Genomic DNA, 22,350 nt, shown 5'->3' on the forward strand with positions numbered 1-22,350 from the left:
TGGAGTTGTTGAATGATGCTTTATTTGAATTCATCAACTGTTCCTGCATTTTATTGTCCCAAGGTCGTTTGAAAAACAAGATACTGCGATCGAACTTGAAAACGATCATTGGTTATACGGGGCAGACTTGTCAAGCGTTCCATCGCCTTTTTTTATTATGTGCTTCAATATTCCGAGATATGTTACTGCATGTGTCAAAAAAACATTAGTCAGCTTGAGATCGTTCATTCTGTTTCATCTCCTTATTGCTGATGAGCACCTTGCTTTCTTTGGACAAAATAGGGTGACGGATCTTCGTCTACATATTGATGGCAGTGATGACGTTGATCGGCTTTTGCCTAAACTTACAATGAAAGGAAAATAACACTGTATTATTGATATTAAGCCTCCTCACGACTACGAGAATTGAAGCACATTGTATTTACTTGGTGCTCGGGTAACAGAAAGTGACACAATTGGACTGGCCAACACAGCACAAGCTTTTATTTGTGAGACGATATTAGGGGCTTTTACCTCTCAAGTTTTCAATGTCAGTGGTCCATATCATACGATGACCGTTTAATAGGCAAACGTTGTGTAGGCTGTCTGGCCACTGTTAAGCGGGTTACACTAGTAAAGTACATATTGTCGTCTCTCCTTGTTAATGTTTCCTAATGCAGGAAATTAAGTTTTTTTTATAGTTCTTGTATTGATATCGATCAAAACAACCGTCATGGTGCTCAGCCATAGTTTGAGAGTATCACAAGCAACGTACAGTGGTACCAATCCATGGCGTCAGGACATATCTCGTTAGTGGTAGTTGGCTATTGTTTTTAATGCTGCAGATAAAGAGTAGTTCTGATTACTGTAATATTTGGCTATTGCCAAATTCAGATGACAAAGTAAACACACCGTTTGTACTTTCTCCACCAGTGATTCCAACCATGCTATTTCGATTTACATACTTTCACAAGAGATTACCCCCCCCCAAAAAAAAAGAGGGAACAGCTATGAAAAAGGGATATAGTCGAGTAGGCGTTTTAGGCTTCGGTCAATTTTTTTTTCGTTGTTGTTTTTGGCTCTCGACCAGGCTGGCAGGATTGACCCAAAACCCCGTCACGATTTTTTTTTTTTTTTTTTTGGGCGGTGGTTTGGGTGGGACGGGATTTGAGGCTATTTCAGGCTGTGGGAGATTCGATCACATTTTTCTTCCTTCGTTCTTACTTGCTCCTTATCTGTCTGCCTCTCTTCCTTTTCTTTTTTCCTTTTCCATTTCTTTTTTTTTTTTCCTTTCATATCATGGGTAAATTATCCAAAAGCCAGAATACGATGTTGTCTATCTATTTTTAACATAAATGTCGATAGCGGTTCAGACTGTATGCGGTGGCATACCACTCAAGTATCTCTCGCTACTTATTTTGGTAGTGCAGAACAGCGCCCTTATCTTGGTGATGCGATATACCCGTGCGAGTGTTCCAGAGGATCAACGTTACCTGGCATCGACCGCCGTTATTATGAGCGAACTGATCAAAACCCTTGTCTGTATGATTGTTCTTTACATGATGCCTGCAGCCCATCAGCGGTCATTGTCACGACTCGCCACCCTTCTTCAGCGTGAAGTCGTAGTTAATTGGCGGGAAAGTAGTAAATTGGCGCTGCCTGCTTTTCTTTATTTGATTCAGGTAAGGTTTGGATGTTAAACTCTGGGATGCACCATGGAATTTCCATGGAGATTCCATGGAGAGTTGCCTTGACCAATGTTATTCATGTCGGTTTTTAGAACAACCTACAATATGTCGCGGCGACCAATCTCGATGCTGCCACGTTTCAGGTCACTTACCAACTCAAGATCTTGACCACAGCGTTTTTCAGTGTGGTGATTCTGAAGCGTAGTTTGAACCGCTTAAAGTGGTGTTCATTGGCTCTGTTGACCTTTGGCATTGGACTTGTGGTGCTGCCCAAGGACGCTTCGTTGGCCGCAATCGCTTACTTTACCGGCGAAACCGAACCAGAAATCGTGTCGGATGTGCCTTCAACCAGTGTCGGCAATCAGTCCAACATGGAAGGATTTATGGCCGTGTTGATGGCATGTGTTCTTTCGGGCTTGGCAGGTGTCTATTTTGAAAAGATCCTCAAAGCTCCGGTTAAACAGCCGAATGCCGGAGATGAGGAGAGCAAGGCGATGATGAAGGACGAGGACAACGATTCATTACGATCTCCGCAAGGTCACTCGCCGCAAGAAGATACAACCGCCGCTCAAAGTCAGCTGTGGATTCGAAACATTCAAATGTCCTTCTTCTCCGTGTTGCTCGGCCTGATCTTTGTCGTCTTGATGCAGGATGGTGCGACCATTGCCGAAAAGGGCTTCTTTGTCAACTACACGTGTTTGACCTGGGTCGTGATTCTTATTCAGGCGTTTGGTGGATTGATCGTGGCGCTTGTTGTCAAGTACGCCGATAATATCCTCAAAGGGTTTGCCACCAGCATCAGTATCATTCTGTCCAGTCTTGTCAGTGTCTGGCTTTTCAACTTTGTTCTCTCCGGTTCCTTTGTGCTCGGCGCCATCTTTGTCATTTACGCGACCTATCTCTACGGCTTATAGCCTCGCCGTTCCTTCTAGTTCTCTTACCCCCCCTTTTTTTTCATTTGCCATACAGCTTTTCACTTTTTTTTTATACATTGCTACATATTTTAACTCTATTCTTCTCTCTCCAACCATACACACGCATGTATTCGCCGTTCATATCCATTTAAATCAAAAGACTATTTTTATTTTATTTTAGAGTGTTCATATTTTTCCTAACTTGTTTTTTTCCCTTTTCAGGTTCATGGAACATGACTGAGTTTCTGGTCTGGGAACGTGATGCAGTATACCAAAAAAGATTATGATGATTATTTGGTAAGGTGGATTCGCTTTCGTAGGCAAAATACGAACGGGGAAGGATGGTTGACGACGAGTGTGGAGGCGAAACCGCGAATTTCTGATCCGTCAGAGAGCTGAGCAACGGCACGACACACAAGTCCGCGACTATTTCTAAAAGTAGTAAATTTTACTATTTTTAGCCTTTTTCTTCTGTGTAGCTGGACAAGCATGGAACAATCTTGAGGACCAAAGATATGACCACCGTCCGTTTTTCCACCACTTTCCCACCTGAATGAAATAGCTTTCTTCGGTTGCCAAAACTGTGGCAGTGCATCCAAATATGTATTCATCACAAACCTAAAACGATCACTTCTATTTTCTTGTCCTTCTTGACCCTATTTCCTTGATAAGGGATCTGGATCTAGCCACGCGTTTGGGGCAATAATTCAGTCTCATGAACCTTTCGCTTTTCGACAAAATGAGGTGACATTGGCAACGGTGCTTTGATTTTGAACTGCATCATTGTTCCTATCCTCGACAAATCGTCTATTGATTTGATGACCTCAGAGCTATCCTTTTCGTTGAGCCGTTTCAGGCCCTTTGCGACTAGATCCATCTGCAAAGTTTGGACGTGCATGCCATCAACTCGCATGTCAGATATAGCGGAATCAGGTATATCCTGAGTCAACCACCTGCTTAGCATTATCATCTAATTTCTTGACCAATCTGATAAAGTTGCCCTGACGAAGAGATAAGCTTTATCGCCATTGGCAATACATTGTGTCGATCCCCAAAATCAAAAGGTTTCCTCTTTGCAACAGGTCCCGCACGTACTTATGACATAGTCTGCCAGAACGCGAGTACTGTATCTAGCACACGTTGCGAAGTGGCCCTTTTGCAGTTGCCTTTGTTTTGGGCCTTGTTCAAACAAACTTTCCTACATCTCGGTAACTAAAGTGTTTCTTTATCCCCATTTATGTCATGGTAACATACTCTCTCGCATGCATTCGCCATTCATATCCTTTAAACGTGATGAGTTATTCTTTACATTTCTTTTTTTTTTTTTTTTTTTGTCTAAAAAAAAAAAAGAAATTCAGTAGTAAAGCGAATGAGTTGTTTTCTGTAAAAAGGGTCAAGGCGGAATATAATAAATAGTGATGGGCAGAGTAGGTTATTAAAGTTTAGATCCGGTACTATCGGAAAGATAGGCTCGCGAAGGATGATCTACCAGGAATTCGGTGGGAAACCACGACTCCAATTCTTGATCTGTCAAGATCTGAGCAATAGCACGACCACACAGGAAAGTTCGCGGCATACCTAAACGTAGTACATTTGACTATTTTAGCCCCCTCCTCTTTTTGGCAGTCTGCTGGCTACGTTGATGCTTACCATGACCGGTGAATCCTGCTGCGACAAATTGGCCTGATTTGCCCGTGAGCTTTTCAAGGGAACCGACGAAAGGAAGACCATCGCGCATGGAGAAACCCATGACGCCTACCCATTCACGTTCCATGGCCACGGGAACCTGCATGACATTTCTCATGAAATCGCGCAGTCCGCTCGAGACGGCGAGATTGAGCACGGAATCGTCATCTTCATGTTCCTGCTTATTGGGCACAATGTCACGCATACCGCCCATAATAAGGTCGCCGTTGGGACGACGCGACATGTATTGATATCTAAAATAGAAGAGTTTCCGTAGCGTGAGAATGTTTGAGAGTGTTTTTCTCAGGCTCATTTTTTGTCGTTTGCTTACTTACCCTCGGTTGGCACTCAAGACATAATCCATGGGTGGCATATTTTCCGGAGCTCGCACACTGACGACTTGATTCCGTACGGGAACCAAGTAGTTATGGAACGATTTGACAAGATGTTGAGTCCATGCATTGGTGCAGAAAGCGACTTTGGGTGTTTCAATCACACCACGGGACGTGATCACCCGGTTCACGGGTCCCTCGTTTTCCACACGGTCCACACGCGTATGGGTGGCAATAATCACCTTCTTCTCCACCGCCCGCGCTAAACAAAACACAATCTTGGCCGCCCATGCAATAGCAGTTGTTTTAATCTGAAGTCCACCGTACTTGTACGTCTTGATACCGGTAATCGCTTGCAATTCTTCTGGCGACAACACCCGCATATCCGACACCGACCGCGCCAACTGCTCAGCCCTTTCGCGACTTTCGTCAGCCTCTTGTTGGTTGGACCACGCGACAATGGTACCGTGTTTCATCCACGTCAATTCCGGATCAAATGTGCCCTTGTCGTTGTCAGCGTGTTGTCTCAAAAACTTGTCAAGCCATTCGACGTTTCGGTAATCAAAATTGACCAATCGTTCAGCAGATGCCATTCCATAGCTGTTCACAGTATCTTCGAAATCGTCGTTCAATCCAGGACAAATAATGCCGCCTATAAGAATGTACGCTTTCGAGTTAATATCGCATTGCCTCGTCACAGCACAATTGACCCATACCATTGCGACCTGTCGCACCGCTAGACACACCACGAGCATCCACTACCACGACCGAGAGCTCGGGACGCATCTGTGTCAACCAATATGCAGCAGACATGCCAGTAAGACCAGCTATATCATGGAATCGATGAGATATATAGCGCCAGTTGGCAAGTGAAAGAGGGCAAACAAGTTCAAGGGCTCACCTCCGACAATGACAATATCTGCTTTGGCTGGCAACGGATTTTCGCTGTTCAACTGGTACGGAGCCTCATGAAGCCAGTAAGAAGGAGTGCTTGGTGAAGACAAATGCATCGTGATCAACCTGGTTGGTACGTTGACTTTGTTTTCAAAAAGAAAATGTGGGGAAAATAATAAAAAAGGGAAAAAAGAAGATCAAGTTTTGCCTGTGAACTTGCTTCATACTTTTATTGTTCCGCTGTATCGTTTATGCGATGCCCAATCTCATTTGCTGATGAAAAGATCTTAGTTTCCCACTATGGATTGATTATCATAATCTCTTTCTATCCGCCTGTTTTAACACCGACTCAGATTCAGAAACAGACATTTGACACCTCTATCTTCCTTGGGTTCCCAGGATCATAACCGGGGAAATTTTTTGTTCTATACTTTGTTCTTTTTTTTTTATTGGGAGTTTTCTGTTCTCGTTTACAGAACATTAGGTTTGTGACTGTCTACCGTATCGGGTTTGCTGTAACCTTGTGACCAATCATAACCTTCATAGCCCTCATAACCGTCATGACCGGCCGCCATGGGAGAAGTAGGAGTGTAGTAGGAAGGTTGTTGATGTTCATGAGGTGCATCGTGCATGTAGTATTCTTCGCTGTACTTGCTGCCATTGTGATCCATGTAATCATTTACAGGAGGAACAAAACGGCGTGCGCCCGGTTGGAAAGGTGCCATTTCAGGTGTACGCGATGCGGCAGGAGTGAAAGGATCATTTCGGTTGTCTGACATATCCACGGCGTAATCATCGTTCTCAAACGCTTGGTCGCCACGACGACGACGAGGACTAGTGCAACCGCCACGTCGATTGAGCCATGTCAACAAACCACCAATTAAAGCAAGACCCACTGTAAACAAATTAGTATCATGATATACATTGATGCACCATCGTGCATGCATTGACAGAAAATATCTACTTACCAACACCGCCCACGACTGAACCGGCAATGACACCAGTCTTGTTGGTAGACGAGCCAGAACCCGAACCAGAATCGGATCCAGAAGAGGACGATTCTTTTGCTGCGCTGTCAGAATTAGAAGGCGAAGGCTGATTCTCGGAGTGCGCATCATCCGACGACGATGGCTGCGAACCTCCGTCGCTGGTGGCAGAAGGCTTGTTATTGTCGCTGCTGCTATCGGCGTTGTCCGAGGTCGATGCATGGTTGTTGTTATTGTCATCGGATGGGGAAGGCGTAGGACGACTGGCATCGCTACTGGGACTGCTGTCTTTGGATGGTGTAGGTTGAGGTTGATTGTTGGTGTCGCTGGAAGGCGTAGGCTGATTATTGTTATCCGAGGTCGGTGTAGCCACATTGTCCGAGCTGGACGTGGGTTGAGTGTCGTCGCTGGAAGACGGCGTCGGTTGCGATGTGTCACTGTCTGTGGGTGAAGACTTATCGTCCGAAGGACTGGGCGTAGGCTGCTGATCGCCCCCTGCATCGCTGGAAGCGGGTGCAGCGTCATTGTGCGATGGATCGCTAACCGCTTTGCTGGCACCATCCGAGTCTTGTGCATAACAACTCAGGGCCAACAGTTGCAGTCCGATCAATATTAATAAGAGCCATCGTTGACGCGAAATAAGCTTCATCGTGTGATAAATATTATGAATACAGAAATAATACAAGAACGGAAAACGAAAAACAAATATTTAAAAAGAAGAAGCAATAATAAAAAAACAATCAGATTGCCTTTCTTTTTGATATCGCGATTGTCCAGACCATTTTTTTTTTTCGTTGATAAGAATGGATTGAAACCTCAGCAATCACTTTTCTGGCTTGGCAAACGGTAAGAGAGAAAAAAAAAAAAAAAAAAAGGAAACTTGAGTGTCCGATCATCCGAACCAGTGAAATCGGTCGCCCACCCAGTCCCCGTTCCACAGGTTCCACGCTAATGGACGATCTTCGCCCAAAACAGAAAAGGACGACTCTGCTCATCCCACACAATAGGCGACTTTCCCATATAGACTTTCCACAGAACTGGAAGAAAATATTCTTTTAACGAAAAAGTCATCTGACGGGTTAAACGATCATAATTATTTGGAGGGATACAAAAGGGTTAGGTATTGAGTTCTAGAGTTGCCATAGGAATAAATGCTTGATTTACAAATGACATATTTTAACATGATTAGACTATCCTTAACTATCAAAAGTCGATGTATCATCATCACTAGCTTTTTTAATTCTTTGGCAGAAAAAAAAAGGAACTATAAACACTATGGACCGATTTTCTGCGCCGGTCACAACCTACCAATCATGCCTATAATAGCCTAACGGATTTTTATAGAACAGAAAAAAAAAGCCTCATGTCCCAGCAACCCAGCGGATTCAAAAAGAGGTCGTTTTTTCTTTAGACGGCCTTTGAATAACAGTTCCTCATTTTGGCATGCAATATCCGGTATTCGCACTCCGCCATCGTTCATCGTTCATCGTCCAACTGGAAAATCATGTGAAATGGATATCGTCGTGGTCTATTGTCATGACATGATGGATATGCAAAAAATAGGAACATTCAGTTGCCACGGTATTTTCATTATTTTTTTAGCGGTTGATACAGAAAAAACCAATAGATTGACATGCCCCCTTACGCAATAACTTGCCTGTTTAACAGTGGCTGCATCTTTTTGCTGCATGTTCTCTACATGCATTTGTCAAGGCCAGCCGTGGCTTCTCTCCATGCGAGAAAAAAGGGTCTGCATGGTGGTATTTAAATAGTTCCATCGTGGTTATTTCACAGGTGTGGGACAGTGCAACGTTGACCCAACCCGTAATACAAAGATTTAAGATCCTCGTTTTCTTGTTGGCAGACTTTTTTATATTTCAAAAAAAAAGGTTCCTTTTATTTTGAAAGCGCTGGTTTTTCTTTTCTTTGTTGCGCAAGAACATGCTGCATTATCGAAGAAAGCTAATAACCCTCGGGGTCGCGGTTCTGGCCTGTGTGCCATTGATTCGAGCTGATGGCCCTGTGGATCGATTTGATTTTCAGGCCATCGCTATTAATAACGATCTCTACGTTACGGGCGGCAACCTGGTAAAACTACCTTGCTCATCCATCATGGATCTTTCAACTGTATACTAAATGGAAAAGCTTAGGAAGCGCCGGATATGTGGCATTTGGATCTATCCAAGGATCTAGTGGCCGCTCAACCCCACTGGGAAGTGCCTGCCAACTACCAGCCACCGGCTGGATCATTTCAACCATTTTTATACGGTGTAGGATTCCGCGGTGCCAATGATAACAATATTTACGTGCAAGCGGGCGACGGAGGCGGCGAGCAGATGGCATATTTAGCAATGTACGATACCGCCGGTCAATGGAGTACAGGTAAGTCCCATGCCCTTGGTCACGGTTATTGAGCAAAGCGCGCATTCGCTGAATATTTTTTTTATCAAACCACCGTGATCGGTAGTCAATGTGAAAGGAATCATGCCATTGCCACGCGCCCAAATGACCGCCAATGCCAATAACAATACGGGCATGACCTGGTTCTACGGCGGTCGATCCGCGAAGGATTCTACTAAAGCTTATGTACGCCAGTAAAACAAAACAGTCAGTCATCATAACAGAAGCTAATGAGTTATTTTTGCAGTACAACGACTTTTATACTTTTGATACCCAATCGTCTTCTTGGAGTCAGTATTCTGTGCCGGAGCCTTACGGTCCTCGTCCTCCACGCTATGCCCATTCGGCCAATCTAATGTAAGCTAACCATGACAGCCACATAACTCGTTTTCCTTGTCGAGCTGTGACACTCAACTGCATACAGAATGGATCAGTTATTTATTATGGGAGGACGGACAGCAGCTCAGAATACAGGCGACAATTCATGGTCTGAGGCGTTTGCCGATTTCCATAGTGTCCTTGGTAAATTGGTGCCAATGTATACTTTGAGCTTTCAACTCACACCTTATTAGTGTTTGATACCGTTGAGAAAAAGGCGGTGAGCATGGAAACCATTGGTGATATTCCGAATCCACGACTCGAGTAAGCATAGAAACGAAATGGATTCAAGTCCGAAATAATTAATCTCATGCCTTGCGTTGCAGTTATTCTAGTGTCATTGGTAAAATTGATACAAGTTAAAATAACGGATAGGTAATAAGGCAAACTAACCAACTCGTTTTGCAGCTCCTGATGGTCGATCAATTGTTATTTATGGTGGTCACCATCTTGATCAGACGAATTTTACGGCAGATAACGATGTCTACGTATTGGATACATGCAAATTACGGTGGTCCAAGCCGTCTGTCAAAGGAACGCCGCCTACCGCGCGCGCCGGTCACCGGGCCGTGACCCATGGCAACTACATGCTGGTCATGCTAGGTAAACAAAAAATTGTCAAAGCGAGAAAAAGCGACACGCTTTCTGTAGGCTGATGGGATGATACGTGTATCTAGGTTACAGCGACGTGGTTGACAAAGCACCGGTCTTTGTGAACGATGTGGCTATTTTGGATATGAAGTCGTGGGAATGGGTCGATTCCATGTCAGGTCAAAATCAGGTCCAAGCGAAACCAGAATGTCGATACGAGTTTCCTCCATTACCATCAACGAATCAAGGCGCGGGGACCAAGCCAATGATATACGACACCACTGTCATTGAGAACCCGTGGGCCAACGATCCGGCTGACGATAAGAAAAAGAAAGGATTTAGTATCTCGTTCTCACTGTTTGGCTTCTTTCTTATTCTGGGCGCGGCCTTCTTTTTCTACCGACGTCGTCAACGTAGAAAGGCCAGAACCGCCAATCCACGCTGGCTTCCTGGCGCTTTGTCGTCCGATCAACCTTATGTGAAACCCGACGATGACTATCCCTTGTTCGTGTACAACGCCAACGAAAAACGAGACGAGGAAACCGCGACGGCGGTGCCCTTGCCAGACATCACACGAACTTACACCGCTACCGACCATGCTCAATCCCGTCAGGACGAACCATCGTCGGTCAAACATCCTGCGGATATTTGGGACCGTATGCGGGACCTCGGTCAACATCATAACCAGCAACAACAACCACATCCTTAATATAAACCCCCAGTGTAGGCCTTTTTTTTCTGTTCTCTTACTCCGCTAATACTTACTTGATCTCTCCTGTATTGTATACCAAATCCATGGTGACTAAAATAAAATAAAATAAAAAAAAAGCTGTATATCTTTTCATTTTCTAGCTGTAGCATGGATTGCAGTTTTGGTGTTTTTATTGGGATGCATGAAAAATGCTGATTAAAAGGTTTTTAGATGACATCAACGACAGCAGGGAATTCGAAAACGACGTCCTTGCCGGTCAACTTCTTGTAGACGGCAGAGAAGGTGTCGAGCTTGTATTCCAAAGAGGTGGCATCCTTGGTGTCGAGGAAGACCTTTTGGGTCTTGGAACCATCGACCTTGACACGGAGACGCTTGCCGACGATTTCGGTAGGGAAGACGAGATCGTCCAAGATGGCGCTGTGAACGGCCTTCAAGGTGCGAGAAATGGGACGGGGCTGCTTGGGGTTGGTGCGGCGACCAGGAACAGGCAAAATACGACGCTGAGCAATGAACACAACGTGGCGGTCAGAGAACTTCTTCTCGAGCTCACGGGTCAATCTAATAACCATTCAAATTGAATAAGTTCATGTTGCTTTCGAGCCATAGCCTTATATCCGATTTTTTGTTTCGTTTGGATCGCGCGAATGAATTCTTTACCTGCTCTGGACCTTTTGGAAAGCCTTTTGCAAGGGGACGGGAACAAAGACGATGATGGCCTTCTTACCGGCACCGATATCGGCTTCCTTTGCGGCGGTAATGTAAAGAGGACGCAAATCCTTCTTCAATTCAGGAACATTGTTTTCCAAGTCAACAAGAGCCTGAGCAATGGACAATTCGAATTCGTCAGCAGGAGCCGCACCAGCGGGCTTGACGATCTTGTGAGCAGCCATGTTGTAAACTGAAAGGCGACATCGAATATTGATACAACGGCGTGAGCGGTCAAATCGGGGATAGATGGAATGTCGACGAGACAGTAATTGAGAATGGATATCATATCATACAGAGAAAAGAGAGAGAAAAAAAAAGACACCACAGGGTTAGTATCGATGTGACAATTCCAGATTTTCTTTGACGCCATTCCAATCACCCCCAAAAGGGCCCCTTCCCCCCAATCCTGTTCTTTTTCACATATGATGCAGCCAGTGCCTTTTGAAATGGGAAGAATTCATTCCAATGCGTAGAGGAACTCAGTCCATTGGGAAAAATGTATCCTAGCAATCGAGTTCATGTCGCTACGACAATGTATCCACGCTCAATTTTTTTTCCCATCTAGTTTCATCCATCATCCATCCAACCGAGCTTCTCATCCATCGATCATCCTATTTCTGCTGTCATCCCCTATAATAACGGAATCTATACGTACGTGATGCGAAAAGAGGAAGATCAATGGTTGGGCAGGGCTTCCTTCACTTTTGCTGACCGCAGTGGGGAATCCCATCCGCTCTCTTCCTCACATAATTCAAACCCCGCCACGGTCTTGTCCAAAACTTATTTCACCCAAGTAGGATCCACAAGCAAGTTGAAAGCGTGCAACTAATAAGGGCATCAATTTACCAACTACCTAATGGAAAAAGTTCAAGGTTGTCCATGCGATATCATGTCATAAAGTGGACTATTTGGTGCCAGCATGCTCTCAGGTCCGCCATCTCTCTTTAGCTAATGGGGACGACTTTGATGTAAAATGCGCTTGTATATAGCCTTCTTTAGTATCTTTAAAAGTATACATCGGCAAGTTCAGGAATGAAAAATTATCTTACTTAAGGCTATTCGAGGCTTCAAGGCTTCAACGTCTATGGGCTGAGAAAGGAAGAAAATTCATGCAATTGCACAGTCTCACAGGGCGATTCCAAGCCACCCAGCTTAATTTTGGAAATTAAAGGGAAAAAACCTCGAGTGGCCCGAAAGACGTTCATCGATTGCAAAAAAGAGGTCATGGCTACTAAAGAGGAGCACGATGGCTCGGCAGCAAAAGAGTCAGCCGATGTCTTTGTCGATCCGAACCAGATCCACCATGTCATGCAATTGCGCGATTGGTCCGTCTTGGTCAAAGGTACACACCAACTTTTTTGGATGCATTCTCGAGAACGCAAAGAACCTGACTTTCAGGGGAACCCTTTTTCTTTTATAGCGCTTTCTATTCTTCGTACGCAACTCATTGCGGCTGTCAAAGTGCGTGTGGATCCAACTATACCGACGACCCGCGTTCTTGTGGAATATGTTCAAAGTTGCAACGATCCGTCTGAACTCGTCGAACTTTGGGATTATCAGAATTCGGTCAGTTGAACGAGCCATGGAAATCACTCTCATTGACGAAATCCACCCTCACTCATGCACTTTACTATTGTAGGCCAACATCCAAAATCTGGAATGTCTCGTGCCAGACGTGATCAGCTTATTCATTCGACTCTGCGATACGCCCATTCTGCGTCCATTCGGTCTTGAACTGTGTCAAACTATATCCTTTTTGATTATTATTATTCCTCAAACACACTTGCCTTGTCAAAGTGAACCGCCTCAATTTATTAATTGCTAATGCTTATATTATCCTTGACCTTTTTCTTACATCATGCAGCGTCGTATTCATTACATTTACCGTGGATTGTCCGCGACCAGTATCGCCAAATGCCAGTCCATGTTCCGCATCCTTGTCGCCATTGCCTCATTCTCGCAAACCACGACCAGAGAATTATTCCAAATGTTCAATTTTCAAACCGAGGTACTCGCGACACGTGTTTCATCTAGATTGGTGCATGATGGATGTCTGATGTAAAACATCGGGATTTTGTAGGGTTTTCTGAGAGCATCGCGATATCGACAAAGCAAAAATAGCAAGAACCCTAATCGGTTCCTCTATGGTATGTACTCAGTCGAGACAAATACGGGATAATTCAGAGACGCCAACTTTTTTTTTTGTTGTTTGTGTAGATTTGAGAACATCCTTTGTAAAGTTTGTGCTTGCTTTTTTCATTCACGGGGATGCTGAGATCAAGCGACAAGTGTTGAGCATCAAAGGGTTTGCCCATGGCGTATTCATGCACATTCACGAAGATGCTTACCAGGTACGAAAAAGGGAAATTGGAAGCATAATGAGAACGAATGTGAAATTGATCGTTTCCTGTTTTTCTAGTTGATTGAGGAAATTCTGTCGGTCACTTACGAACACTTGATCATGGATTCTCTGGTGCCTCGCAGTGCCAAAGCTTTCTTCTTTTCGCCATATATTTTGGAAAAGATGGCCAAGATCTATGCCCGTGGTGAAACGGAATCCATTGGGGGGAACGAAACAGGTGTGCCCGCCGATTTGGTGCACCATTTTCTCATTTCTATATGCAGCGTTCCTGGTGTTGGCGTCTGTTTCCCCGACGCCGGTTGGTATCCGGCCACCGCTTTGGCAGAAGAAGAAACCAAATCCGATAAACTCCACAATCGTGTCCTCGCCAAATTCATTCCTTCGCTCAAACCTACCGATGATATGCGCCAACAGGAACTACTCGTCAAAATTCTCGCCGCTTGTCCCGAACTCGTGCAAGGGTAAAGAAAAAAAAACGTTGTTGACGTTAGCGCATGTTGAAAAACTCACCAATTCATTTTTCCTTAGCTATTGGCAAAAGACGTTCCTCACATACGAACCTCGTCTCAGTACGAAATGGCTTGCCAATGTCACGCTATTGCAGAAAATCACTCATTTACCGGTCCCTCCCTTGTATTATGGCAACGACAATACATATCCTTCGGAGCCGCCGGAAGCAGAAACGATTCTTGATAACATCTTGCCTAACGTGTTTGGTCGTTCGTTGAGCACCAAGGGGTTGCAACATGCCAGTGCTCTCGTACGGTATACCACGCTCATTGGCATTTCCGTGTCGTTTCAAAAATACGGTAAAGTAGCGGAAGCGATGCGCCATGTGATCAGTGTGTTGGAGAAATCCCAAGAATACCCTGGCACGAACGAAGCCAAACTACGCCAATCCATCACAGCCTGGCGTCGCTGTCTCGAGAATGTGCGTGAAGGTTTACGTCGTCGTGTACCTGAAATCCAGATCCTCAATGCGATTTACAACCAAGTCACCAATAAACGCGATTCGGCGACTCAGCAACAACAACAACAGCAGGATGACGCGGAAATCGTCGCTCAGTATCAAATGCTCGAGGACGCAGCCTTCCGACTGATTCGCTATTATCAAGCCCATCTCCCCGAGATCATCATGGAATCCAATATTGATCCGACCCATTTCATTCCGGTGGATCTCCTTTCCATTCGACCGGGATCTCTCATTCATTTGTTGGAATTCTTATTGGATTTGCCCGATTTTCAATGGAGTAGCAAAGCCGGTATTTAATCCATCCGATCATTTTTGGGCTCATTGAAAAATTTATATCACTGACTTTTTGTTTTTCTTCTTGACAGACAAGACATCTTTTACGCATATTACGACCTTACTCACATTGTACTTACAGACGCCGTATAAGCATATCCGCGATTTGACGGGCCGATTAATCAATCAGACATTGGCCGATTCGTTCTTGTTCCGTCACGATGCGGAAGAAATCGATCTATGGTTGGCAGCACTGCCACAGAATTTCGTCCACCATCGCCACGCACAGAGCCTATCCATGACCGAACAGCAAACAGCCGTACTAAAGTTTTTGGATGATTGTATCGGTCGGTTCGGCAAAGCGCAATACAAGTATACAGATCAATTGGTTCAACTGGTAACGGCAGCGGATCAGACTTATTTGTTGGCCGTGGAGGATCGCAAACGGACCCTGGCTACGTCGCTGAGTGCGACATTACTCGGTGAAACGGAGGACATGACGGACATGGGAGCGTACACGCACCCTTTCAGCCCTTTGCTCTTGACCTTGTTTGAGAACCTGCGTTTTGTCAAAGACCATAAACGTTCGGTAATCGCTTTTCTTACCAAGCTGATCGTACTGTTGCAATCAAAACAAAAAGCACCCTATTACCTATTGGCCCTCTGCGACCGATTGCGAGCAATGGAGGACGATGAGATGGCCACTAGCAACTTGGATCCGCATGCGATCCCTCAATACAAAACAGCAGAGTTGATACATCAAGCAGAAATGTGCTTAAAGCAGTGTCGTTTATCGCCCGTGTCGTCTGCTAAGCGTATCGAGACGGATGCTGAGGCGAATTTGGAAGCTCTCTTGAGTCGTAAGTGATTGTAGCGCTCTGGTAAAAACGAGACATATCACCTGACTGACCATATTCCTCGTTCTTTTTTTTATATGTATAGAAAATAATGTTGAAGACGTTGCAGCCGCACAGCAACAGATGGTGGATATACTGTCTGTGTTGCCCGTGTCGGCTTTGGACAAGCACCTCTTGTCGGTGGCGGAAAATTGCCAGACCAAACTTGGTTGGACAAACTTTGAACCATTGGTGGAGTATCTTTCAGAACGTCATCCATTGGCAAGATCGCTGTTTGATTACAAGGAGATTCAGGCCATCGAGTCTTTGGACGATGATCATAGGTAAGTGGTTGCAATCATGCGCAGCCAGTCCCATTGTGCCTCACGACTGTATTTCTGTCATTAGTTGCATGGTGCATTTGATGAAATCCATACCTTTTGCCACGCTGTTCCATAATGCCTGGATCGACGACCGTTTTACGCCCGTGGTCGTGTCACTGTTAACGCACGCCATCGATACCATGTCGCCCCGCCAGTTGAAGCATTCGCTTTCCTGTTTGTTGGAACATCTGGCGGTTGCCTTGCTTACCGATACCTCCATATCCGCATCTCTGTTGAAGGCTTGCTTCGATCTGTTACGACACGGTTTGACCGTCAGCCAAGCCAATGATGAGCATGCATCCTGGCGAAAACTGCGCTCTCTTGTTTTTGATCATCCAAGTATCAAGGAGATATTCGCCATACTTTCGTCGTCTGTCCAACAATTGGAGCACGGAACCCACGTGGAACGTCCTTTCGATGCACTTGTAAGTGGCGATGTGATTTATCATGGAGAGAGATGGCTGGTGGGTTAACCTTGTCGCGAAATAGTTCTTGAACCTTGCGCATCAGTATGTCGACCTGCTGGCCGACGCAGGCAACACCACGGTATTGATCGAAAGCCTGCTTACACTGGATTACAAGGGTCTTCGAAAAGACGCTGGCCTCTTTGACGACGTTAGCAAATTACTTGTTGCGCTTGTGTCTGAACTTCGTCGCCGATCGGATACGGATGCCACTGCGACCCTGCCTCCGCAAACGTACGGCGTGATTGCAGAGATCTGGCAGTACCGTCAAGCATCCAATCGACTGAATAACGATGTGCTACCGTTGTTGGAATACGGTTTCTCCAGAGACAATGCCAACTTGGCGGATCATGCCGCTTCTCTTTCCGCCTTGCTGACGACGTGTGCGAAACCGATTGTTCAGTATATGCTGGACGGTCACACCAGCTCGATCAGTCTCGTAGCGCTTGCCGAGGCGTGCCAAAAAGCCAATGTGGACGTAGCGGCCATGGTGGAAAAGAAGAAACCGTTGCCCTTGACTCTTTCCGCTGTCGGTATCGTGCGTTTAGGTTACGATCTTTTATCCGAACCGACTGAACGTGACCGGTACCTGCAATCGACATTTGAGCATATATTGCAACAGTTGACGACGGAAATGGACAGCAGTAAGATGTCCGACATGGAGGTGGTCGACGACGTGTATACCGCGGTCTCGAATCTCTTGGACCTCGAGTTCCATTGGCGATCTTTGGATGCCGAAACTGTGCGTGATTTCATCTTGACGGCTCTGTTGGACAATATAAACAATGCAAAAGCCATGACGTTTGTCGGCGATCTGGTGAAGGCAGTCTACCAAGAGGTAAGTGGGTCTGGCCCAGAAACCCCTTAAACGATGTGTACAGGAATAGTAAAAGGATTCACCCGTGATCATTTTAGTACACCAAAGTGGAACCGATTGAAACCTATCTTCGTCGTACGCTTGAACATGAACAGTTCCAAACCTTGACTGCTTCAAGTCTTGATGAGACAAAGGAGGTGGTTGTACCGTGCGACAGTGCGCACCGCGTGGCGATTATCCGATTAGTCCACCTTCTTCACTTTATTCAGCCTACCGTCTTGGCCGAGCATTATGGTCTGTTGGATCCTATCCTGACAAGCTACAGTGCGACCACGACGTTGTCCGACCGTCGTATTTTGGAGATTCTCATGTCGACCGAGCGTCACGGACAAACGTCCATTATGGCAAAAATGTTGCTATGGGGTCCGGGATCCGATAAACAGCGACAAACCCTGGCACAAGCGGGTACTTTACTCCAAGCGTCGACGATTTCGGTGGAAACGTTTGGCTTGATCGATCCTGGTTTGATGAAATATACCTTTACCCATTTCCCTGCGGACGCCAGCTTGATCGTACATGACGATGCCGAGACGGTAGCCGACGAGACCCAAGTGGTGACATACGACTACCGATTCTTTCTGCCGTTGTTTGCCAACCTTATTGCGAGCGGTGTGATTGATTGCCGAAAGTTCATTGAATGCAACGGGCTCGGGCTGGTACTGGTCGCGCTATCAACCACGAATGAAGACACCCGGAAAATCGGATATCAGATGATGGACCAGTTCTATGTCATGCTCGATGTAAGTGTGATGCAAGTGATGGCCCTGTGGTGTTGTAAAAATTGACCAGGATTTTCTGGTGGATATAGACCGCTGCGTTTAGAGAAAAGGATCAAATTGTTTTCTTGTTGGATGGGTTGCGAAATTCGATCACTAGCCGATCGGAAGCACTGGTACCACCGAGAATCCCGGCAGCAACGTGTATTTGTGTTGCGCATGCTTTATCCGTGATCCTTCACCCCGGTCACTACATGGCGCCCCACGTTCTGAAATGGTTAACACAGAGTTCAAGTTTCGATTTGGATGTAAGTTGACAAAGAATTCGGCGATCTTTTTTTTGTTTTTGTTTATGTGTCACGCGACTCAACAACGTGGTAAAATGTGTGTATAGTATATCCCCATGTTTGCTCCCCTGTTTACGTCGTCGTCGTCGGGCCACAAGAGGGAACGGCTTTGGTTACTCAGAGTGTTATCGTCGTCTATGCGAACCTTTGATGACTACCAGGTCTTTAATCGCCATCGTGTCTGGGATGTCCTTGGCACCTTTTACAACTCGGTGGCGGCAGATGACACGAGTAAAAAAGCGATCATCGAGGTAAGCCATTCGTTTTGGAGTTTGGGGAAACATGCAGAGTTTTTTTAAATGATGCACGATCTGACACCATGAGTTTTAACAGATCATGTTGCAAGCAACCGGTATCCCGGATGTTGCTGTGGAACTGGTGAAACAAAACGGCTTATTGGCATGGATTTATCAAGTGTTGGCCCTGAGCGCATCGTCGCAAGAGCGAGCATCTTGGCAAACCATCTTGAAACAAACCGAACTCGGTACGAAGAAAGCAAACTCCCGCCTGAGTATCCGCTAGAAAAACTCCTCCATCCCTACCTCCTTCTTTTTGTTATCATCAACTTCCATCTATTGCACCGTAGAAGAAATAAAAAAAATACATATATTTGCATGACATCAAATCCACTCATCCATAGACCAACTTTAGCCCGCCTGTCTTTTTCTTTCGTAGAAATCTGATTCTGCACCATTTTTTTTTTTTTTTTTTTTTTTTTTTTTTGTTGATACCACAAAGTCTTGGTGGGCGTCCGTGGTGTGCATACCAGCCAACGATTGCTCGCTGTTTGCAGTAGGTGAGCCATGTTGGCACCCACCATTGTTCTTTTTTCTTTGGCTTCATCCAGGGGGAGGAGACCGTGATTTAATTGATAGTGTTGGTCTATTAGTACGATGGCTGTGCTGATCTTGACAATTTAGGAAACATTCCAACGATAAAAGGTAAAGATCAAAACCTAACCAGTCATCTATCATGCACTAAAATTTCAAAAACAAAACTTTGATCAACCTGAACCGAAAGATGCAGATCTGATGTCCTTGAGCGATAAGAGGACTGACAAGGCAAAACCAAGTAACCTGAATAGGTCACCTTGCATTGATCGTACTTGAATTTGTCTTTGCTGGAAGTTGACTACTTAGTGGTCCAAGAGCGAATAAAAAGCGTGACTGGAGGAGATGCAAAGTGGAGGGTCCTGGCATCGAAGTTACAAGAAAAAGATCCACTGGTGATCTGTTATCAAGTCAACCTTGTCCTGATATTTGGACCGACCGAAGCCATGCTAAAGAACACAAAAATAACACAAAAAAACAGAGACACAGCCAGCCTGCTACGTTATTTTTTTATACATGTTTTTTTTTTGTTCAAAGATTGCAATGTAGAAGCTCGTTGTATTATTCGCAATACTTGGAGATTATTTTGCATGCCTGAACTGGATCGAACCGAAAAGACGATACACATTGCGTCGTTTGTCGAGCGAAGGTAGGTACGGAATGTGAATCCACATTATCAGTTGTTGCACTGACATGCGGTTGTTGCCGGAATGGAAATCCGAGGCTTGACATGATCATTGGCCAATCATATCGTAGAGAGCGACTCGAGAAAGCATAACGTTGAAGATGATCGAGTCAAAACTATGAAGAAAAAGATTCTTAGAATGTTTTGTTTTCTTTTTGAGTTACGCTAAATGCTGTGTGTCTATCGATCCCGGTGCACGATGAAGAAAATACTCCTTGAACAATTGACGTCGATTTGAAATCATAGTTGTCCATAAGCATCCCTTTATTTTCCCATTTGCGTTTAAACGCTTGTTTAAATCACATGTAGGGACCGGTCATGATTTTGTTTTCTTTCCATCGTTTTCGATGGAAACATTCGTTAGTGCACGTCAAAACAGAAAGGAAGAAACAAAAAATTGGGCATTGATTGGGTCCAGTTTCCCGAGAAACCCCGATCTTTTTTTTTTCGGCGATGGCTGTCTTCATTTTTTTATGCGAGTCATCATGGAAACTATCATGCTGAATAAGCATGATATGGCATTTTTAAAAGATCCATTCTTCATTAATAATGAACGGTAGAGGATTTCACAACAAGACAAATTAGGAAAAGAATTATTTTTATATTCTCGACGATGAGGCATGGGAGAGCAACTGCGGATGACAGTGATAACGATAATGACAGAAGGGAGTAGAGAATGATAAAGACAAAAAGCATGTACAATTGGGTGGAAATATGCCATGATAATGCTACTACAAATAGACGACTAGACCAACGGATCCGATTTCCTGATGAGCCTTGCGAACCTTTACGAGTACCTGCACCAGAATTCGTGGCTAAAACGGTTGATGTCAACGCCGCAGGAGGGGCAGAAATGGGACAAAGTGTACGGTGAGCCACAGGTGCCTTGGGCGCTATGGATGGGAGTGTTTTGACGGTTCATGGCGTGATGGTGTGGGCCAATGGATTGAAAGGAATACATTGCTGTTTTTGCTGGGTGGTAAGTGAAAAAATAAGCAGTAGTTTCAATCAACGGCAATGGGCAAATGGAAAGAAGAATAAACGAATGGCGAGAAAAAGCCCAAAAAGAAATGGGAAAAATAAAGGTACGCTGAATAAATAGGCCATTTTTGTGCAAATTCTCGATGTTGATGCAAATGGGGAAATTTTTTTTTGGGATCGCGAAAAGTGACCAATGATCGAGCCTAGTGCTAGGCTTAAAGCGTGCTTATGACTTGGTGTTCCATCGATCTTCGATCGCAATTAGCCTTTTTCGTCAAAACCGTAAAAATATTTTCTTTTGGCATGCTTCTGGGCTTGGGTCTTGGCTCTTTGTGCCATTGTGAAATTTCCCAGCTCTGCCCTGTCTGGGCATGTCCTCCATGTTGCAGATTTTGTCGATATTTTTTCTCGTATTCCGTAGGTACTGTAATTTTATTTCCTGTGAGCGCTTTTCTAAGCTCAGAACAAGTTGCGTCCTGCACTCTGGCAAAGCACTACTGAAATTCTAACGTCTTATAGGGAACCTAAAGGTGGACAAGAATTTTTTTGATTACAATAGCTTTATCACAGCAACATAGGCTTTATTTATCAGTGACATAAAAGTGAACGCCAAGAAAGCATACCAAATAAAGCCACGGTCTTAGCGGAATACAGCACTGCTTGATGTCACCAAAGCCGGCATCACATTCATCGCCAAAATCACCGCATTTTGGTGGGCATTTCTTCGCTTCTTCTGCTGTACCTGCCAAACATACTGGGATAAGGTGAAAATTATCTAGGCAGGGCTCCGGTTCCGTCAGACATAGGGCGCATCGCCAAACCACTCGACCGTAATCACGTTGAAAACTCCAAGGAGAGCCAGTAAAAGTGTCAACGCGTACTTTGCCATAATACGAAAGGGAAGATTGGATATGACATGTTAGTAGTTCGCAATGCTTGTTTTCTCTTGTTTAAGCGATTTGTTCCCTTGGCGAATACTTAATGCAATGTCATTCTCCTTGCTGTCGTGGTCGGCCTGCAGCTTTATATCATCAATACAGTACTCTACACTAGATATTTCTGCCTGTAGAAACAGATGCTCATACTTCAATCTGCAGGTTGAAGACCTAGATAATGCAAAAAATGCTGAACCATGCTGTGCTATCTTCATCACTGATTGCATGTTTAGACGGATGCAGGTTACTTTGTATTGTGTTTTGGTCTCATCATTCAGTGACTTGCAAGGTTTGTTGATGGTCGCCTCCAATTATGTCTATCTCGGGAAAGCATCCATGCTGGTTGAATGGTCCAGAATAAGGAGCCGCATGGATGTCCGAGTGAATACCTCTGATAGCCAGAGGAAGGGATATACGAGC

The 22,350-nt window shown here is 44.9% G+C and overlaps 6 protein-coding genes across 6 annotated transcripts; 3 read left to right on the plus strand and 3 right to left on the minus strand.

Moving 5' to 3' along the window:
• Window positions 1-1,430: 1,430 nt before the first annotated feature.
• Window positions 1,431-2,581, plus strand: BYT42DRAFT_490882 (UDP-galactose transporter; the record flags this gene model as incomplete). Its single annotated transcript, XM_051564034.1, has 2 exons — window positions 1,431-1,661; window positions 1,760-2,581. The coding sequence occupies 2 exons, from the start codon at window positions 1,431-1,433 to the stop codon at window positions 2,579-2,581; spliced, it is 1,053 nt and encodes a 350-aa protein (XP_051426274.1).
• A 1,314-nt stretch (window positions 2,582-3,895) lies between these two features.
• On the minus strand, window positions 3,896-5,699 carry BYT42DRAFT_560192 (FAD dependent oxidoreductase). The gene is made up of 5 exons (XM_051567214.1): window positions 5,501-5,699; window positions 5,316-5,426; window positions 4,603-5,251; window positions 4,232-4,521; window positions 3,896-4,159 (listed from the first exon to the last, which is right to left on the minus strand). Exons 1-5 carry the CDS (start codon window positions 5,607-5,609, stop codon window positions 4,017-4,019), a joined length of 1,302 nt encoding a protein of 433 aa, XP_051426275.1. The 5' UTR covers window positions 5,610-5,699; the 3' UTR covers window positions 3,896-4,016.
• Window positions 5,700-5,963: 264 nt separating this feature from the next.
• Window positions 5,964-7,128, minus strand: BYT42DRAFT_543762 (uncharacterized protein; the record flags this gene model as incomplete). The annotated part of the gene is made up of 2 exons (XM_051565712.1): window positions 5,964-6,388; window positions 6,462-7,128. The coding sequence occupies 2 exons, from the start codon at window positions 7,126-7,128 to the stop codon at window positions 5,964-5,966; spliced, it is 1,092 nt and encodes a 363-aa protein (XP_051426276.1).
• Window positions 7,129-8,420: 1,292 nt separating this feature from the next.
• On the plus strand, window positions 8,421-10,557 carry BYT42DRAFT_543763 (uncharacterized protein; the record flags this gene model as incomplete). Its single annotated transcript, XM_051565713.1, has 9 exons — window positions 8,421-8,567; window positions 8,630-8,861; window positions 8,947-9,065; window positions 9,127-9,236; window positions 9,304-9,401; window positions 9,452-9,521; window positions 9,593-9,600; window positions 9,666-9,860; window positions 9,935-10,557. The coding sequence occupies 9 exons, from the start codon at window positions 8,421-8,423 to the stop codon at window positions 10,555-10,557; spliced, it is 1,602 nt and encodes a 533-aa protein (XP_051426277.1).
• A 209-nt stretch (window positions 10,558-10,766) lies between these two features.
• BYT42DRAFT_543764 (40S ribosomal protein S7) lies at window positions 10,767-11,450 on the minus strand (the record flags this gene model as incomplete). The annotated part of the gene is made up of 2 exons (XM_051565714.1): window positions 10,767-11,118; window positions 11,218-11,450. The coding sequence occupies 2 exons, from the start codon at window positions 11,448-11,450 to the stop codon at window positions 10,767-10,769; spliced, it is 585 nt and encodes a 194-aa protein (XP_051426278.1).
• Window positions 11,451-12,466: 1,016 nt separating this feature from the next.
• BYT42DRAFT_560209 (ribosome 60S biogenesis N-terminal-domain-containing protein) lies at window positions 12,467-19,132 on the plus strand. Its single transcript, XM_051567215.1, has 16 exons — window positions 12,467-12,610; window positions 12,689-12,834; window positions 12,908-13,015; window positions 13,124-13,276; window positions 13,349-13,415; window positions 13,486-13,619; window positions 13,688-14,091; window positions 14,159-14,892; window positions 14,969-15,736; window positions 15,819-16,056; window positions 16,121-16,520; window positions 16,585-17,397; window positions 17,475-18,176; window positions 18,245-18,460; window positions 18,547-18,750; window positions 18,833-19,132. The coding sequence occupies exons 1-16, from the start codon at window positions 12,493-12,495 to the stop codon at window positions 19,019-19,021; spliced, it is 5,394 nt and encodes a 1,797-aa protein (XP_051426279.1). The 5' UTR covers window positions 12,467-12,492; the 3' UTR covers window positions 19,022-19,132.
• Window positions 19,133-22,350: the final 3,218 nt, after the last annotated feature.

Source organism: Radiomyces spectabilis, assembly GCF_025331425.1.
Source record: "Radiomyces spectabilis strain NRRL 2753 chromosome Unknown BYT42scaffold_3, whole genome shotgun sequence".
NCBI classification, from domain to species: domain Eukaryota; kingdom Fungi; phylum Mucoromycota; class Mucoromycetes; order Mucorales; family Radiomycetaceae; genus Radiomyces; species Radiomyces spectabilis.

What these genes read in the sequence shown, in the direction of transcription:
- BYT42DRAFT_560192 (XM_051567214.1), bottom strand. Translation starts at nt 5,609, where the DNA reads ATGCATTTGTCTTCACCAAGCACTCCTTCTTACTGGCTTCATGAGGCT. An exon ending in GTCTTGAGTGCCAACCGAGG is followed by an intron (nt 4,522 to 4,602) that starts GTAAGTAAGCAA and finishes CTTCTATTTTAG; the next exon opens with ATATCAATACATGTCGCGTC. An exon ending in AGCAGGATTCACCGGTCATG is followed by an intron (nt 4,160 to 4,231) that starts GTAAGCATCAAC and finishes TACTACGTTTAG; the next exon opens with GTATGCCGCGAACTTTCCTG.
- BYT42DRAFT_560209 (XM_051567215.1), top strand. Translation starts at nt 12,493, where the DNA reads ATGGCTACTAAAGAGGAGCACGATGGCTCGGCAGCAAAAGAGTCAGCC. An exon ending in TTTGGAAGCTCTCTTGAGTC is followed by an intron (nt 15,737 to 15,818) that starts GTAAGTGATTGT and finishes TTATATGTATAG; the next exon opens with AAAATAATGTTGAAGACGTT. An exon ending in TCTTTGGACGATGATCATAG is followed by an intron (nt 16,057 to 16,120) that starts GTAAGTGGTTGC and finishes TTCTGTCATTAG; the next exon opens with TTGCATGGTGCATTTGATGA.